The sequence below is a fragment of the Copadichromis virginalis genome, linkage group LG22 (assembly GCF_057382275.1).
Source record: "Copadichromis virginalis isolate Kocher_CV1m ecotype Utaka linkage group LG22, C_Virginalis_male_GT1.1, whole genome shotgun sequence".
Lineage (NCBI taxonomy): Eukaryota > Metazoa > Chordata > Actinopteri > Cichliformes > Cichlidae > Copadichromis > Copadichromis virginalis.
In genome coordinates, this window is record NC_140638.1 from 12,637,433 (window position 1) to 12,653,392 (window position 15,960).

At 41.1% G+C, this 15,960-nt stretch overlaps 1 protein-coding gene across 6 annotated transcripts in view; it reads right to left on the reverse strand.

Annotated features, from left to right (window-relative positions):
- The window catches only part of LOC146682908 (RNA-binding motif, single-stranded-interacting protein 3-like), a 295,222-nt gene that overhangs the window by 147,354 nt on the left and 131,908 nt on the right, over window positions 1-15,960 (reverse strand). For all 6 annotated transcript variants that reach the window (XM_085447120.1, XM_085447117.1, XM_085447118.1 and 3 more), the window contains 2 exons: window positions 15,405-15,562; window positions 701-759 (listed from right to left, as the gene is read on the reverse strand). In XM_085447120.1, coding sequence (XP_085303246.1) covers window positions 701-759; window positions 15,405-15,562 — 217 coding nt within the window. The remainder of the gene's footprint in view (window positions 1-700; window positions 760-15,404; window positions 15,563-15,960) is intronic.

The following is a 15,960-nucleotide window of genomic DNA, read 5'->3' on the forward strand; positions in this document are numbered from 1 at the left end:
GGGCAAGTAGCACACTAATCTTTTTTTTTTCCTTTCCCCTCCCTCATCCCTCTATATTCTCTTCTCTTTCACAATTTCTTCACTTAAGACTTCACTGGTCTTCATCATTAAAAAATTGATTCCTCAAAAAGTATTTTCAGCCTTGTAAGGCAGCTGACCAAGGTTCTAAGAAGATGAGTTTGACAAAGATAATAACTGAAGTTTATCTAATCTTTGCTTGCTTGTTAGCCCTCTAATTGGCTGCATATGTTCAAGCATGTAATTGTGTGTAGTATGTGTGCCCCAGAAACAATTTCAAATGAGCCAGTAATGTCATTATTTCATGTGCATTACTGCGCGGATACTAATGGAAACACCCTTTAAATAATTTCCCCCAGGGATCAATAAAGTATTCTGATTCTGATTCTGATTCTTTCCAAATGATTGTCATCCGTACGACAAAGCAGGAAATCGAGGAAGAGATAGGGAAAGGCTAAGAGTGTGGCTCCCTTTCTAATCATCCTCTGAAGCAGGCCAGCGCCTCCAAGAGCAAGATGTTTACCTAGATCCTTTTTCTCACCAGATCACTGATTTACCGTGTGCACCTTTCTCGGCCGATGTCTGAAATTTACAAAAAGGTTTGGACTGCGGCTCCTGTGACAGGACACCCACAGAGTGACAGTCAATGCACTTAAACAAGGCACAAAAACTAGACACTTACCTTTGCACTGGTTAGTGTTCTTATCCAGAATGGCCTTGGTTGACACTATTTTCCCATACCTGTAAAAACAGAGAAATCTAATTTAGCGTTTTACACTCGTAATAACCCACAGGGCCTTCGCCTGGTCGGACAGTTCATTTGGATTACCAACCTGTGGTTAATATATTTGCCTTATTTTCTATACTTTGCCATTTAGTTACAACGAGCAATTTGCAAAGTCACAGAAATGTCAAAAGCCACTGGGAAGAGAAATCACTTGAGGTTAATAAAATTATGTGTATGGCTGACTTGGAATGAATGGGCAGCCCTTTGGCATTTCAGAGAGTCACTGAACATTATAAAAGGTCTAAAAGCATGCAAGTGCAATAAACGGTCCTAAAGGTTGCTCTTTTGGTGTAAAGTAAAATTCATGTGTTGCTAATGAATTTATTTGAAATCTAAAAACTATAAAGCGAACACATTTAAATCAAAGGTGACTCAAAGGAATAATGATACGTCTTAATGAGCTTTAGAGGAGCTGGTAGGGTGATATGATGTAACCTTCAGACAAAGACAGTACAGTAGCCCCTCCTGCTTCTGTTCTTTATGTTAAGCTAACTGTCTGTTGACTCTGGCTTCAGAGTGAATGAACATACACCACTGGGCCCCTCAGAGCAGCTCTACCGAATACGTTACAATAAAAAAAAAAATATTGTAGGGAAAATTGGCAGCAATTGTCATAACAATTTGGGTCTTTTGGTGTATCTATCGTCTCAGATCTCCCTTTCAGAAAGAAAGTATCCAAGAAAATACCCAAATTTTACCGCTATGTTTGTAAATGAGTGAATAAATTCTAGACTCCCCGTATTCTGGCAGATTCTGTAACTGGAATTTGTGATATAACTTATTCATAAAAAATATAAAACGTGTATGATGCTGGAGCCTATTTGGACCTGTGAAAATCCAATACAAAAGTTGAAATTGCCAAAGGAGCAGGACTGCATAAAGACACCTACGGTATGCTTATAAGCTTACATGTCACTGATGCAGCTCCACGCAAAAGCAAAAATATATTGTATTTCTTTATTCCACGGGTCTATATGCAAAGTGGCTTGCAAGGAATTTTTTGACTGACCTTCCTGACTGACAGACAGCAAGATCTTCTATCTGCTTGTCTCAGCTAAAACTGCAATATGCTGCACTGTGAGCTGCTCTCTAAGTACACTGTGTGCACTAATGTACATGCGGAGATATACTACATGCATGCATGCGTGCATGTGTGCTGATATGTAAGTGGGAACAATTCCCTGTATGTCAAAAGCACATCACAAAGACTACAACAAAGGACAAAAAACAGCCACCCTCATCGCTGCATCTGGGCACACACACTTACATACACTCACACTTATTCTGTAGGGAAGAAGCAGTGGTGCATCCCGGCCCATATTTCACCAGCAGGGGATAATTGTGCCATTTCTCAACGAGTGGCGGAGACTCTATTTATTGCATGCTGCGGTGGGATGGGTGGTGGATATGAACTGATGAGCTCCGAGAGGAAAACTACCAGCTCACACACACTAATACAGATACCACACGAGTACACCCACACACACATACACGCATACAAACACACAGAGCGACAGCACTCACCAATCAGTGGATTGTCTCTCTTCAGCAGATAAACAGGCCATTTTAGCCATAGGGATTCATAATCTACTGCAACAGAGTGGGACTAAGGTGCAGCGTTTGATCATACCGAGACACTCTCAAGCATAAGCACAAAAGATGAACATGGAACAAGGAGTTTTCACTTGATTAGTGAATGTGGAGAGCTGGGGCAAGTGCCTTCAGCACTCGCTGAGCTACAAAGCTGTAAGTAATTTTGTAGCACATTAGAGATACAAATTTAGATTTGATTTTTAAGTATTGATAAAGGAAGTAGGTGGGAATTACCTTTGTGTTCTACTAATACATTTCAAGTCATTTGAATCGTTTGACAGCAAACATCTTCAAAATTAAAAAAGCCTAACTTTTAACTAAACTAGAACATTAAATAAGCATTCAAGACCAGCATGTCAATAACCACATAATCAGTTGAGGCAATGTGTCAAAATTTCCCAGCTACCCTCAGTCAGTTTAGCACCTGCTGAAGGCGGGGGTAACACGTGCTGAAATAATAAGGATGTGAAACTACATGGAGAGCTTTAGTCTAGTTCTCAAATATGAATTATTGGTTTTCTTTACAGCTTTAGTTAATATTAAATCGTAACTAGTCACTAAAGACATCTTAACTGTAATTTAGTCACTGCCCTTTGCGAAAGGAATATTTCAGCGGAATAAGAACGTGTCTAACACCAGCTGCCAGGTCCTATTGCTGTTTCTACTATTTAACAGGTGATTTTTTTTTTGACTGAATTAAACACTAAAGGAGCACAACTTAAACCCCCAAAATAAAAAACAGGCGATAGACTCGGCTAGTCACTGACAGCCTATTACTCGCCCAGCCTTACCAGTGATTATATTCATTCTTACGTCATAGTACTGATTTTGTGCTGATTTACCGCCAAACACCACAGTATATGAAAGGGATTGTTATTTGTTTATGTGCACTTAGGTGTCTGCCCTCCTTCAGTACTTGCGTGAAATTTTTTGTATGCTTTCAGTCTGGGAAGCAGTTAAAAAGCTCTGTGCTTTTGGCACAAATTGGGGGAAAGTTCTCATTAAAACTTTGTTTGGACTCTGGGGAAGCAGGAGACAGTAGCTTTCCAATGCCAACTCATCACTGCTTGCCTCATTAAATGTTAAAGATGGCTCATCAATGGATCCTATCCGCGGTCCAAATACACGCCACAAAGATACTGCAGCGAGATGAAAAGGCAAGAAGGAAGGAGCAAGCTTCAGGCCCATAATGGAAACATATTGGAAATGGATGAAGAATGTGATCAGTATGGTCATATATGTGTCGTGTGTATGTGTGTGTGGGGGGCTGTGGATGACCCTGCTGGAGGCTCCTTCGCCTCTCTGCCAGGCAAGCCTGGGGAGGCTTTGATGTGACAGAGGCAGTCCCTGTGAGGCGCAGGTTTAACACTGTGATGCTGCGGCCGGGATGCAGAGCCTGTCTCCACTAATCCTATTTCAATCACTCTTCCAGCCTCTTATCTCTGACTCTGCTGGCCTTCGGCCCTCCCCCCCTCCTTACAAATCTTCTTCTCTTACTTGCTCTCTTTCTGTCTTAATGTCTCTCTACCATCTACCATTTCTCTTTCCTGTACTGTATCCTTATTTCTCTCCTTTTGTCTCTCTTCGCCCTCCTTCTTCCAAATAGAAATACAATGGCAATCATTCTGATGCAACATCGGATCAACCCCAAGAAAAAGAGACACCAGAAATAAAACTGCCTATAAAACAAAGGCTTTACGAGCTATTTTAGGCTGATGAAAATGTACAAATTGTGGTTGATGTAAAACATGTCATTCGTTTGACAGCTGTCTAGGCACTGGAAATGTGATAAAATTGAAGCTGAGCTACATTTTTTTTAGAGGGCAGCTGCATGTGCATGAGACATCCCAGAACGGCATTTCTTTCTTTCTTCTCGCTCTTGCTGGATGAAAGGATCCAGGCGTATTCCATTTCCGTCATCAGAGCTGAGAAAGTGAAGTGCCTCTTTGCTGTACGTGGGCAGGCAGAGAGCTGCCCAGAACCACAACACGTCAGTGTGGTACGTACAAAAGCACAGGAAAGGAACGGGTGGATGGACCACCCAAGTGTTGTGCTTAGACCTTGCCCTCTGCCTCTTGACACACTTTACAAAGTGACTGTGTGTTTGCACGATTACACAACACAGCACTGCCTTGAATAGCAGGTAGGTGAAACCTGAACTTGGATGTGGGACAACCTCCTCACATCTGCACTCCCAGAAGGTCTTTATGCCAATGCTTGGTGAGTTGTGAGTATGCGTTTCTTTTCCTGTGCAAATGAAGGCTACTATAACGGCATATGATAGCCCATCTGTGCATGCATATGAAGACTTGAACATATGCATTACTTGTGTATACTGGGCGGCACTGTTTGATCAAGAACAAAGGAAAAGTAGCAAAAAAAAAAAAATTGGAAAAGCAAGGAGTAAAATCAGCTGAAAATTGTATAAAAGCAGCAACACTCTTTTTTTAGGCTTGTTCAGCACCTTTGGAGAACCCGTGTAGGGACTTGGGGCAGGTGCAAAGGCACACTATGGAGAATAGTAACTGTATTCTATCATCTCTGCAGGTCTTTATACAATTAATTAGAATATAGATACTCTAGCTGAAAAAAAGTATGAGCAGTGAGGGTTCTTCCCATGTAAAACCAGATGCAGGAGACACCCACTATCCAGATTTACGGTTTCCTCTGAGCAGTAAATATTACCCCGAGGGTTTCCTTAACCTTAAAAAGCACACTGTCTTATTAAATATGTGTAATGGTTATGCCATATTAGTACCCTTGTGAGTTGCACACAGCAGCATTTGAGTACATTAACTCCACTAATTTCCAGCAACAGGCAACAATCAGCTGACTGAACAGCCATATTTTTAAGGATGAGTCCCGCCATAGTAAATTTTAGCAGCTGTGAATTTGGCTTGACGAACATCTGCTTAAAGTTGAACAGCAAAGTATAACACAACACAAGTAGAAGGATGGATACTACAAAAAAAGCAGTTTTCTCCGTCTTATTTTGTTCTTTTTCCAGTAATCAGTAAGAATATATGGACATACTGTATTGTGAAATTACACCTATTTGAGAAAAACAACATTACATATAGTTTTATACAGCACATTTTATTTTGTTAAGTCTTTGATGGTAATTCAAAAGACAGGTGTCACTGCGGCAGATGCACAGAGAGGGCAGAATGGGAGAAAAAAGATGGGAAAGAAGCGCGCCTTCTTTATAGTCTTACATCAAAGATAAAAAAGAAAAACAGGATGTAAGAAAGAACCAAACATAAAGAGGATGACAGATGAAAACAGGAAATCTTGGGCAAAGATCACATGCGAGCACTTAAGCCTTCGAGAACACGAGTCATTAAAAGACGAGAGAAAATAGTACATACACTCACCGGCCACTTTGTTAGGTACACTTGCTCAGCTGCTCAATAATGCAAATATCTTATAAGCCAATCACATGGCAGCAACTCTATGCTTTTAGGCTCAACAAAATTGATCTCTTGGTCCCTGATCTGCTGGGACAGTCAGGTGGTAGGGTCAGAAGCTGGTGTAAAGAACATGAAAGCATGGATCCATCCTACCCGGTCACTGACAATCACTACAACTCTCATGCTGTATACAAGCACTATGCATCTGCCCTTGACCGTCCCCTTGTAACAGCTTAAGTGTCACACAGCTCACACATCTCCAGCTCAGAGTTTAGGCCTCCTGTTTATGCTGCAAAATGTGGCAAAGAGTTTGAATGTCAGTTGTAAACTAAGTGATGTTGTAAGCTTAGAAAAGAGAAGTTTCCAGAAGAAAGAACATTAAGAGAGCATGTAGACGGCTAATCGTTCATTTAAACATTCAAGGATGATAAAAAAAAAAAGAAGACATGAACAAGTAAAAAAAAAAACATTCAGACACTCAGAATTAGACATTAGAGAAAGGACACACAAATAATAAAGATCCAGTGAGAAGGGAAAAGGTAAACCTCTCATGACTCATAATGCTGTTAAGCCCTAACACTAGTGAAATGACATCAGTGACTTCTCATGATCCCTGAAGTAAATGGAAACGCATGAAAACCGTGACCAATGCAAAGTGAGTGCAATGTTGCGCTTCAACACACTTCTTTTTTTTGCCTTAAGCAGATACAATGTGCATTTTACCCTCTCCATCTATACAGTATAACATTGATTCAATACGCTTATTAAATGAAAACAATGTCAAAAAAATCATTCAGAAAAACAAAGACTACAAAATTTATACATCGAAACAGTGCGCTGGCAAGGATGAGAAGCGATAAATCAAAAAAGCTTCAACAAATTGGATAATTCCTCTTCTGGCTTCAGCAGTCAATCTTTTTCTTGGCAGAATCACTTAATTTTGTATTTTTTTTTTTAGGTGCCGGGATTCCCCAGAGTTTTGTTGGCGGGTTTGCAGTAAACTGGCGAATGTTTCCTACCGAACCCTTAACAGCTCTAAATGCAGGAAGGATGTTGGAATGGAAGGTAGTCTGGCTGTTTGTAGTGTTTTTTCTTTGCTTTGCTTTTTTTCTCCTGCTTCTACAAATGTCACATTCTTTGGGCAATAACAAGCTGGCAGTAGTACACAAGATCTAACAATCAGGCATCATAAGGTAATAGAGCTTCATAATTTGTTAGACGAAAAACAACATAATGATAAAGTCCATTCATTTTCAACAGAACGGAGCTAAAGTGTTTGGCCAGCGTATGTCATCATACCCATCTGCTGAAGTTGGCTGTGGTCACACACGCTGTGGTCACTGGCTGTCATCAACCATTGTCATTTAACTTTTTTGCCCATTTCTGTTACTGATGGGATTTTATTTTTAATGAACTGGCAAGTCTAAAATGGATGACAAGTTGATTAGAAACATTCAAACTTACTCACCTCCCTCAATAATAAGAATGGATAATAGCTGCAAGCAGAAATGAAGCTGCCGGGCGCCAGTGAGGTAATTTATAAAGGAAAAGGAGGTAATTTAAAAGTTTTAGCATATGTTCAGAATTCATTGTTACAGAGTTAAATTTAAAACAATTCATTTTCACATTAAGGGATGTTCAATAAAGGAATGCTTTAAAATTCAGATCAGCTCGTGGAGGTTCCACTGGGAAAATTGTTCTCACAATTTACTCTGTGTCATTTTGGATGAGACTGGATCAGCGTGCTGAATTGAATCCAGCAGCATTCCATTTATGTCTTGCTGTGCAACTTTCTCATGAATAATCATCCCCCTACCTTTTTTCTAATATTAAATTGACATAAAATTCAAAATTTTGCAAAAAATTATATATTTCAGGATAAATGGAATTCATTTACCAGCCTTTGATACTTATTAATTCTACCTGCTGTTCTTTGCAAAAGTAATTCACATAGATTTGATTTATAACGGCAGGAAGAGGAATAAAAGAATAAGTTCTTTGAATTTTAAAAAATATTGTATAAGCTATTTTAAAGTTGCATGTAAAGTGTGAAAGTTTTTGCTCAGGGGGACACACTTTTAGTAAAAAGAAGAAAAAAAGATATTTAGGACTGTAGTTGAGTATGCCAGTGCAAAACTTTGGTATAAAGCCAGTGGTTAAGAGTGCCAAACAAAAAATAACTTGATGTATTCTGAAGGGTTGTTCCACGGTTATAAAACACTTGATTGTGATGAACTGGTAGCACATCATAGTGTAATCTTGGATTCACAAATGTAGGCTAAGCTAAAGGCAAGGCAGACAACCACCTCTGGACATCAAACACTTTAGTTAAGACAAGTTACTTCTGCCAAGGAGGTTATATTTTTGGCAGCGTTTGGGTGTGTGCATGCATATCATCTTTCTGTCTGCAAAGATCTTATACAAAGAAGTTTTGAATAAATTCTGATGAAACTTTGTAGGGGTGTTGAATGGGGTCACATTAACAATCCATTAAAATTCATTTAAACTACAGCCACATAATTAAAACATTATTTAGAATTAAGAAAAAAGGCTGAGAGAGTGAGTTGCCTTGGCAGGGATTTGACTATCAAGATGTTTTTTCATATTTTATTCATGTACACTCTTTTTTGTTTAAATTAAAGAAACAAAAGGTCAATTAGCAAACTTTTTTTTGGGGGGGGGGGGATAGCTGTGGTCAGAGCTACTCTACTGATTACCCTTGTTTATGACTTTTATGCAAACGTAACCGAAGTATTGAAAAATATGTATTCTCCAAATGGTTGGCGAGTGCTTGCCGCCCCACTTCTATCCTGTTTTAAATACTAGGAGTAAATTTAACCTCCATAATTAAAATATGCATTTAAGTATCATATTAAACTTCTAATTTAACTGTTTGGTAAGTGCCCTGTTCAGTTGAATGCACTCTTCAAAGCCCGAGAGTTGAAAATACTGGAGCAGAAAGAATGTGCACCAAAAACAAGATGCATAAATCCAGATCTGAGCCTGGGAAAATCAAAAAACAAGCAGGTAGTTTGTGTTGACTGACAGTGTGCATCAAGAACAGACAAGGGCAACAGTAAGTAGCAACAGGAGGCATTAACATGAGTGTTGCTAGTTACCATTTCTCCCTCTCTCCAGCTCTCTCTCTCTCTCTCACACACACACACACACACACACACACACACACACACACACACACACACACACACACACACACACACACACACACACACACACACACACACAGGCCTTCTTCAGAGCCAGCCTTGCAGAATTGCCTGTGCTTGTTTGGAAGTGTCCAACCTGTCAAACCCACATGCCGTGCACTGCTGTCTGACACGCACAAATGAACACATCTCATCTGTGCTGGTGCGGCTTCTGCTTTCTAGATATTGCTTCAAAAGGAAAGTCAGCAGAGTGAAAAGGAGAAAAGGAAGAGGTAGGACGAAGCAGAGTCCAGAGATCTCAGGTTTTGTCCCTTACGTCAATCAGTCTTTTTGTACAACTGACCCTGTTGCTGCTTCTGCTGGAGCTTAAAAACTCTCTCGCCCTGTACAGCTGGATTCAGATAAAAGGCAATGCAGCGTGTGGAGACGGGCAATGACTACACTGTTGCTGTGGTTGCTGGTATACTTAAACTGAAGTGAAGTGCAGCTAGAGAAAACCAGACATTTTTTGAGAAGGCATTTTCTGTTAACCTAAATGCATCTGAATCTAAACTCTTACTAAAACGCTATTTAAGAAAATAACTCTGCTGAAAGTGTCAGCTGTTGTGTAAAACTGGAAGAGGAGATCTTTTCAGCTTCTAAATAGGCAAACTGTCTATGTGTCATGTATACAGTAATGGGAGTATAAATAATTCAAAAATACAGCCTAAGGCCAAATCAACTTCTCTGCTCGCCCTCGCTCTAAAATTGATGTTCAGGAAGGAAGGAGGTGTAGTATTTTAGCCAGTTTGGCTTGGCCAGTAAAATGATTGTGTCACTTGTGCCGGAGCAGAGAAGTGGAGGGTTTAACATGATAAAGAGATGTTAGCAAGCGAACGAGAATGAAAGGGAAAAGAAGTTGGAGAGGCGGAATAGAGTGTTACAGAGAGAAAGAGGAAGAGAGACAGAAAAAGTGGGTGTGAAGGATTCTAGTTCCAAGAATAGCAGATGCTTCTACTCGATTTGAAGCTGTAGGTGTAGGAGTAGTTTAGGCATTCCTGTGGTTGTGTCACTGCTTTTCAGAGGTTAAACATCACTATCTCTTTGTACCCTGAGTGACGCACACCCTGACCCTGCAGAAAGACGAGAGGATGGTGTGCTGGGGGCAAAGACAGAGCAGAAGAGGGGCAGGAGTTGAGGCAGGTGGATAGGTGGAAAAGTGAAAAGAGACACTTACAATTCAAGGGGGAAAAATGAATTAAGAAGACAGACTATTAAGGAGACAGATACAAATATAGACATTTTAGAGTCCATAAAACCTAGTGACAACATACCTTGAAATGCTATCCATGTTGTTTGATGCTTGAGTTTCTTTTTGTAATGCAAATTCCTGCTACTCATTGGCCTAACATAAAAAAACAAGATATTATCTGCCAGTGTTTTTCTCTGGCTTAAATGCAGATGTACTGTGGGTGACGTGATGGTAAATTTGAGACTTTGAAGCTGGACTGCAGAGCCCTTGGTCACACTTATTCTCCCCTCTGTCAGTTTTTTGAAATGGAGCCATGGGACAGGCAAGCTCTGATGGCTAAGCAGCTAATGTCAACACTGGACCTCAGAGAGTCATTTTGGATAATGTGGCACTGAGTGCCTGAGTCTCTGCTCCATAAAAAACAGGTGGTCCCAGGGTCACCCCTCCCTTCTCTCCCCCTCACCTCCTGTGCTTAGCATATCTCATGCCTCTCTCCCTCCATTTCCCCTCTCTAGGTCTCCCTCCACCATTCCCTCAGCACACACGAGAAAGGTTATTTGAGCAATTGGTGGTGATTAGCTCTTGATTTGGCTGACTATTTGTGAGATCAGGCCAGTCCACGGATGCGAAACCCACTGCAACTGAGGGCACAGCTGTTCGGCCAGGACTGAAATTGAGTGAGGAGAACCGAAATGAGAAATAGGGGAAGAAAAGGGGACAAGAAACAAGGAAAAACAGTTTTCAAGGGTTTGGCTGGCAGGTAAAATACCTCCAGTTTTCTACTTGTTATTCCAGGTGTAGAACCTCATGAAGAAATTCCTTTCTTTCAGCTACCTCCTTCCTCTATTTCTAATCATCGCCCGGGGTGGAGAGCACAAACAAGAAAAATGTGGATGCTGGTTAAACGGGTTTACCCCAAAGTGATTTGGGGGGGTATGCGCTTGCTTTGTTGGTTGGGTTGGTTGGTATTGGGCTTATGGTTGGCCTACTGCCTCAACATTGGTGGCTAGGCCAAAGAATTTTTCTCACAATAACAGCTATTCCTTCTCTGAGTTTCGTCATCCATCTATCCATCCACTCTGCTAGCCAGGCAAAAAAAGGAAGGCCTCTCACTATCAGAGTGTTCAGCCAACAAATCCCCACTCCGCTCCTTTGGCCTCTTCCCTACACCCATATATTAGGCTGACGGCTGTGGAGGACCCAACACCGAGCCAGCTGAATAAAACAGATTAGGCACCCACCCGAATCTAACAGCATGTAACTCCAACCGTTGTGCGAACTTTGGTATTCTTACTCCCAGGAACAAAAAAGGTTGAACGAGGTAGCTGAACGAAAAGAAATGTTGGCTTTAGCATCTGCAGTAACTGCATCCTCAGTTGTTTTTAACTGTATACTTGTGTCTCTGCAATTTCAGTCTTGGTTTTTAGAGCACAAGAACAAGGAAATCATATCATATCTGTAACCGTCTCTAATCATCTGCATAAACACACTGGTGAGTACAGTCACCATTTGAATGCCAGTATCACCAAACAGAACTACAAATGGCACCAACAACGATCCAATGCTGTCACTATATAGAGAAAGCATGTCGCTGCTGCTGAATGCACAAACCCTCATTTTGCACACTATAGGTTTTTACTGCATAGATAACAGTCATTCTGCAATATTGTAATTCACAGTGTTGTCTTCAAAGATAGAGTTATGTCTTTAAATCAGCAATCAGTAAATTAAACACTTTGGAAATATGAATATTATATGACTCTATATATTTGTGCAAATCACAAAATTAAATCCCTCTGTGTTTTGCATTTTAAATGAGAACATAATTTTGGGAGAGAGAACTTGATGAAGGTTACTGGCTCTCAAAGACAGGATCTTGGTAATAAAATATTAGAGTTCACAAGAATGGGGTAAAAAACCACAAGGCATTTATTTTTCTGGCATCTCTCAGGCACATTCAGCAGCCTCCAATCAGCAGCTACGATATGGCTCGGTGTCAAGAATGCATCACTTTGGCGGCAGCGTGTTTGCTTCTGAGCTAGATGTGAACCAGGGTGGGAAGAGCTGCTTTGTGTGCGATGCTACAAACGCCGACCTAAAAATCATCTTTGACCCGTCTCACTTCCAGCACTCACGAGGGTCGATACAGGATGCCGTGTACACACATAAGAGCACGACAGTTAGGCCGGCTAACATTACTGAAAGTCGCCCACAGTTTACTCTCCTAAACGTACAGTGCCAAATTTAGCGAGCATTTATGTTTAACACAGAGGCTCCCCGGGAGAGCTGATGGGGCCGACGGCCAGGAAAGGAGGTGTTTTGTGCTGAAGGGGGACTGGGCATGTGGGGGGGAATAAAACCTGAGGGGAACCCAGGGTGCCGCAGACTGCAGAAGAGTCGCATGACCTTTTCTACAATGCTGCCACCCGCCTGCCACTGAAACACAGTCTGGCTAATTAAAGTTTCAGTGGCATTGAATTTTCACTGGCACAGCACACCCCGGGCAACCTTGGGGGCTTCTAGGCAGGCGATACACAAAGTGGGAAAGACGGTAGATGTAAGAAAAGAGGCAGAAGGTAGCAGAGTAAATGCATTTAAAGAAAGGACAGCCACTAGAGGACAGCACGGCAGATCCGAGCTGTAACAAAAAGTCAGTGGATTTTCATAACACAGTGGAGAAAAGCTATATATTAGAATGCAAATCTACATTCACAAACATGCACGCTCCCTGGGTATTTTACATAAGCTCCGACATGGTTTGCCCTTCCAAACAGTTATGCTCAAAATATTCAAGATCACATGGAATTAGAAATGAAATTGAAGCTCTCCAACTCTGTACAACTGGGTGAATGCAAGAGCTAAAGCAGGAGATATCCAATGTCAAAATGCTGAGTGCTTTTCCAAATCTTATCGGGCCGCCTCTCAGCCTAATGGAATCTCGATGGGTCAGTTTCAAGAATAAATGCATGACTTATGACATGGCTGCTGGGAAGATTACCAAACACACTGGACAGCATGTTCCTTTCTCCAAAGGATCATTGAATAATTGGCCAAGTTTGACCAGGACATTTCTGAAAATATGTCCAAGAAAAGGTTATGCAACCAGACAGACTCGCTCATGGCCTGTATTTCACAATCTGCCGGCCTTGTCTCCATTAATGATCTTGACCCCCTTTTCACCATTTCAGAAGTGAAAAGGGTTTAATGAAGCTGAACAAAGCTGCTTGTGTGTGTCTTTGTGTGTGTGTGTGTGTGTGTGTGTGTGTGTCTGTGACTGTGTGAGACAGAGAAAAAGAAAGCCTGTGTGGCTGTGTGTTACAGCTTGATGAGGTCTTGGTCTGTGATTCCTTGGGGAGGTGGTCCAATCTAGGCTTTATTAGGCCTTATTGAGCTGTGTGCAAGCAGGTGTGTGTGTCTGTGTGTTTCCTCTATCAAGAACATTTGGCAGAGCTTTATGAGTACCTTTGTGTGTGTGCGTGCGTGCGTGTGTGTGTGACACCAAAAGACACCGAGTTGGTTGCAGTTTAATGGGGTGTGCATGGACCCGATTTCAAGCCTGTAATTTTCTTCTTAGAGGTGATTTTTTTTGGTTTGATTGCATCATTTGTGTACACAGGCACAGCTATGCTTCTCAACCAGCTATGCTTGGGTCTAAGCATGTGTCATCCTGTGAAAAAAGACACCGTTTGCTGTATGTAGAATACAGATCGGATTTATTGCTACATGACAAATAATCGAGTTGTGGCCTGCATTCTACCTTGAATATCTCACAATATTTTTTTCCAAATACAGAGAAACATAGATACGGAATCTTTATTAGGTCCTTGAAAGCACAGACGCCATGCATATTTTTTTCATTAAAAAGAGGAAACAGACATTTTTTTAATCTAGTTAAACAGGTGAGTGATTATCCAGCAAACACAGTAAAAATTACCTGTATTCTAGGCGGGTTAACTATAACTGGTAGCTAGCCATTAGTACAATGTTCTAATGGTGTATGTCTGGGATTTGCAGCTAGTATAAATTCTCTTCAGGATACCTATACGTGTTTATGTTGTATTATATCTTTTTAAAAGATGACAGTTTCAACTGGGATATTGACAAAACTAAACGCACGCTGTGATTCACTAGCTTGTAGAATCATCTTTAGCAGTAATATCTTGAAGAAATCGTTTTCTGTTTAACATCATCAGATTCCCACGGTTGCTCATGTACAGCTCTCTTAAGGTCCAACCGCAGCATTTCAATCAGGTTGAGGTCTGGACTTGGACCTCAAGGTCGGAGCCATTTTTAGCATTTTATTTTAGATTTGCTGCAGTGTTTGGGATCATTGTTCTGATGAATGATTAAATTTGGGACGAGATTTAGCTGCCAGACAAATGGCCTCGTATTTGAATCAAGAATATTTTGGTGTACAGAGGAGTTCATGGTCAACTCATGGTGCCCAGGTCCTGTAGTTACAGAACAACACCAAAGCATTATTTCTCAATCACCGTTCTTGACAGTTGGTGTGATGTTTTAATAATACATTTTTTATTTAAATAGCGCCTTTCAAAGCACCCAAGGACACTGTACAACAGATAAAAACTGGAAATATACACAATGGTAAAAATAGAAGATAAAAGTTAAAACATACAGAAATTTAAGAATAGGAAATTTTAAACAGATGAGTTTTGAGGGTGGACTTAAAAAGAGAGAATGAACTAATATTTCTGAGGTCCGGGGGTAGGGAATTCCAAAGTCGAGGGGCAGAGCAGCTAAAGGCCCTCCCTCCCATTGTGATCAGACGAGCAGAGGGAACAGAGAGAGATGCACCTAAATGCTCCAGACCAGCAAACTGCCAAAACTACTGCTCTTACAGAGGTGGCCGCTGCTGCTAAGCCTCTTAATTCCTATGGACACAGTAAATGTGTGCTTAGTTTTATTTGCAGGACTCCAACAAAATAAAAAAGACAAAAATCACCAGTTTGTACTGGGGTATGTTTTGTCTTTGTTTTGTTTTCATAAATGGCGCATATGGTAAAAAATCGAAGGATACATATGTGTATCTATAACGTACACCTGTTCTGATAAATGCTTGACAAGCACAGCGTGGCCAAGAGCGGCACACAATTATGTAAATGAAAGAAATATTTATACTATTGGCAAGAATTACAGTATAACCATTGTATTTAATGACGATCGTTCCCAGTACTCACGGTTGGCAGAGTTTGATGAGATCCTGGTCGGTGGTCCCAGGTGGCAGGCCTCGAATGTACAGGTTGGTCTTACTCAGCTGCTCCGCCCCTCCCTGGCTGCAGCTGTTGGTGCTGGGGCTGGGAGGAGCCATGGGATGAGGGGGTGGAGCATAGGGCTGCTGGAAAGAGAAGGTAAAGAGAAAGCAAGTCAATACAAGGTTTCATTTTAAGACAGCAGGCAGAGTCAAAGCATTTAAAGATTCTCAGAGCATGATTATGAACAAGAATATGGCAGCAAACGCGTATTTGCTTAAAGGAATGGGGAAGTGATGGCAGCCTTAGTGGGGAATGTCTCTGTCAAAGCTTCTCTGGTTCTCATTTTAGCAGCTGGTATGGATTCGTATTCATGTTACTGTGTGTGAGTCCCTCTCTTTGAAACTTCTGGCCTCCCCAAAATTTATAAAGAAACTAAGAGAGTGACCTCCTGCATGTCATTATTAAAGAGAGATGGCAAAATGCATTTCAAGGTGTTCAGCTGTTGCCAGTAAAAACCAATGAATATAAACAACCACACAGC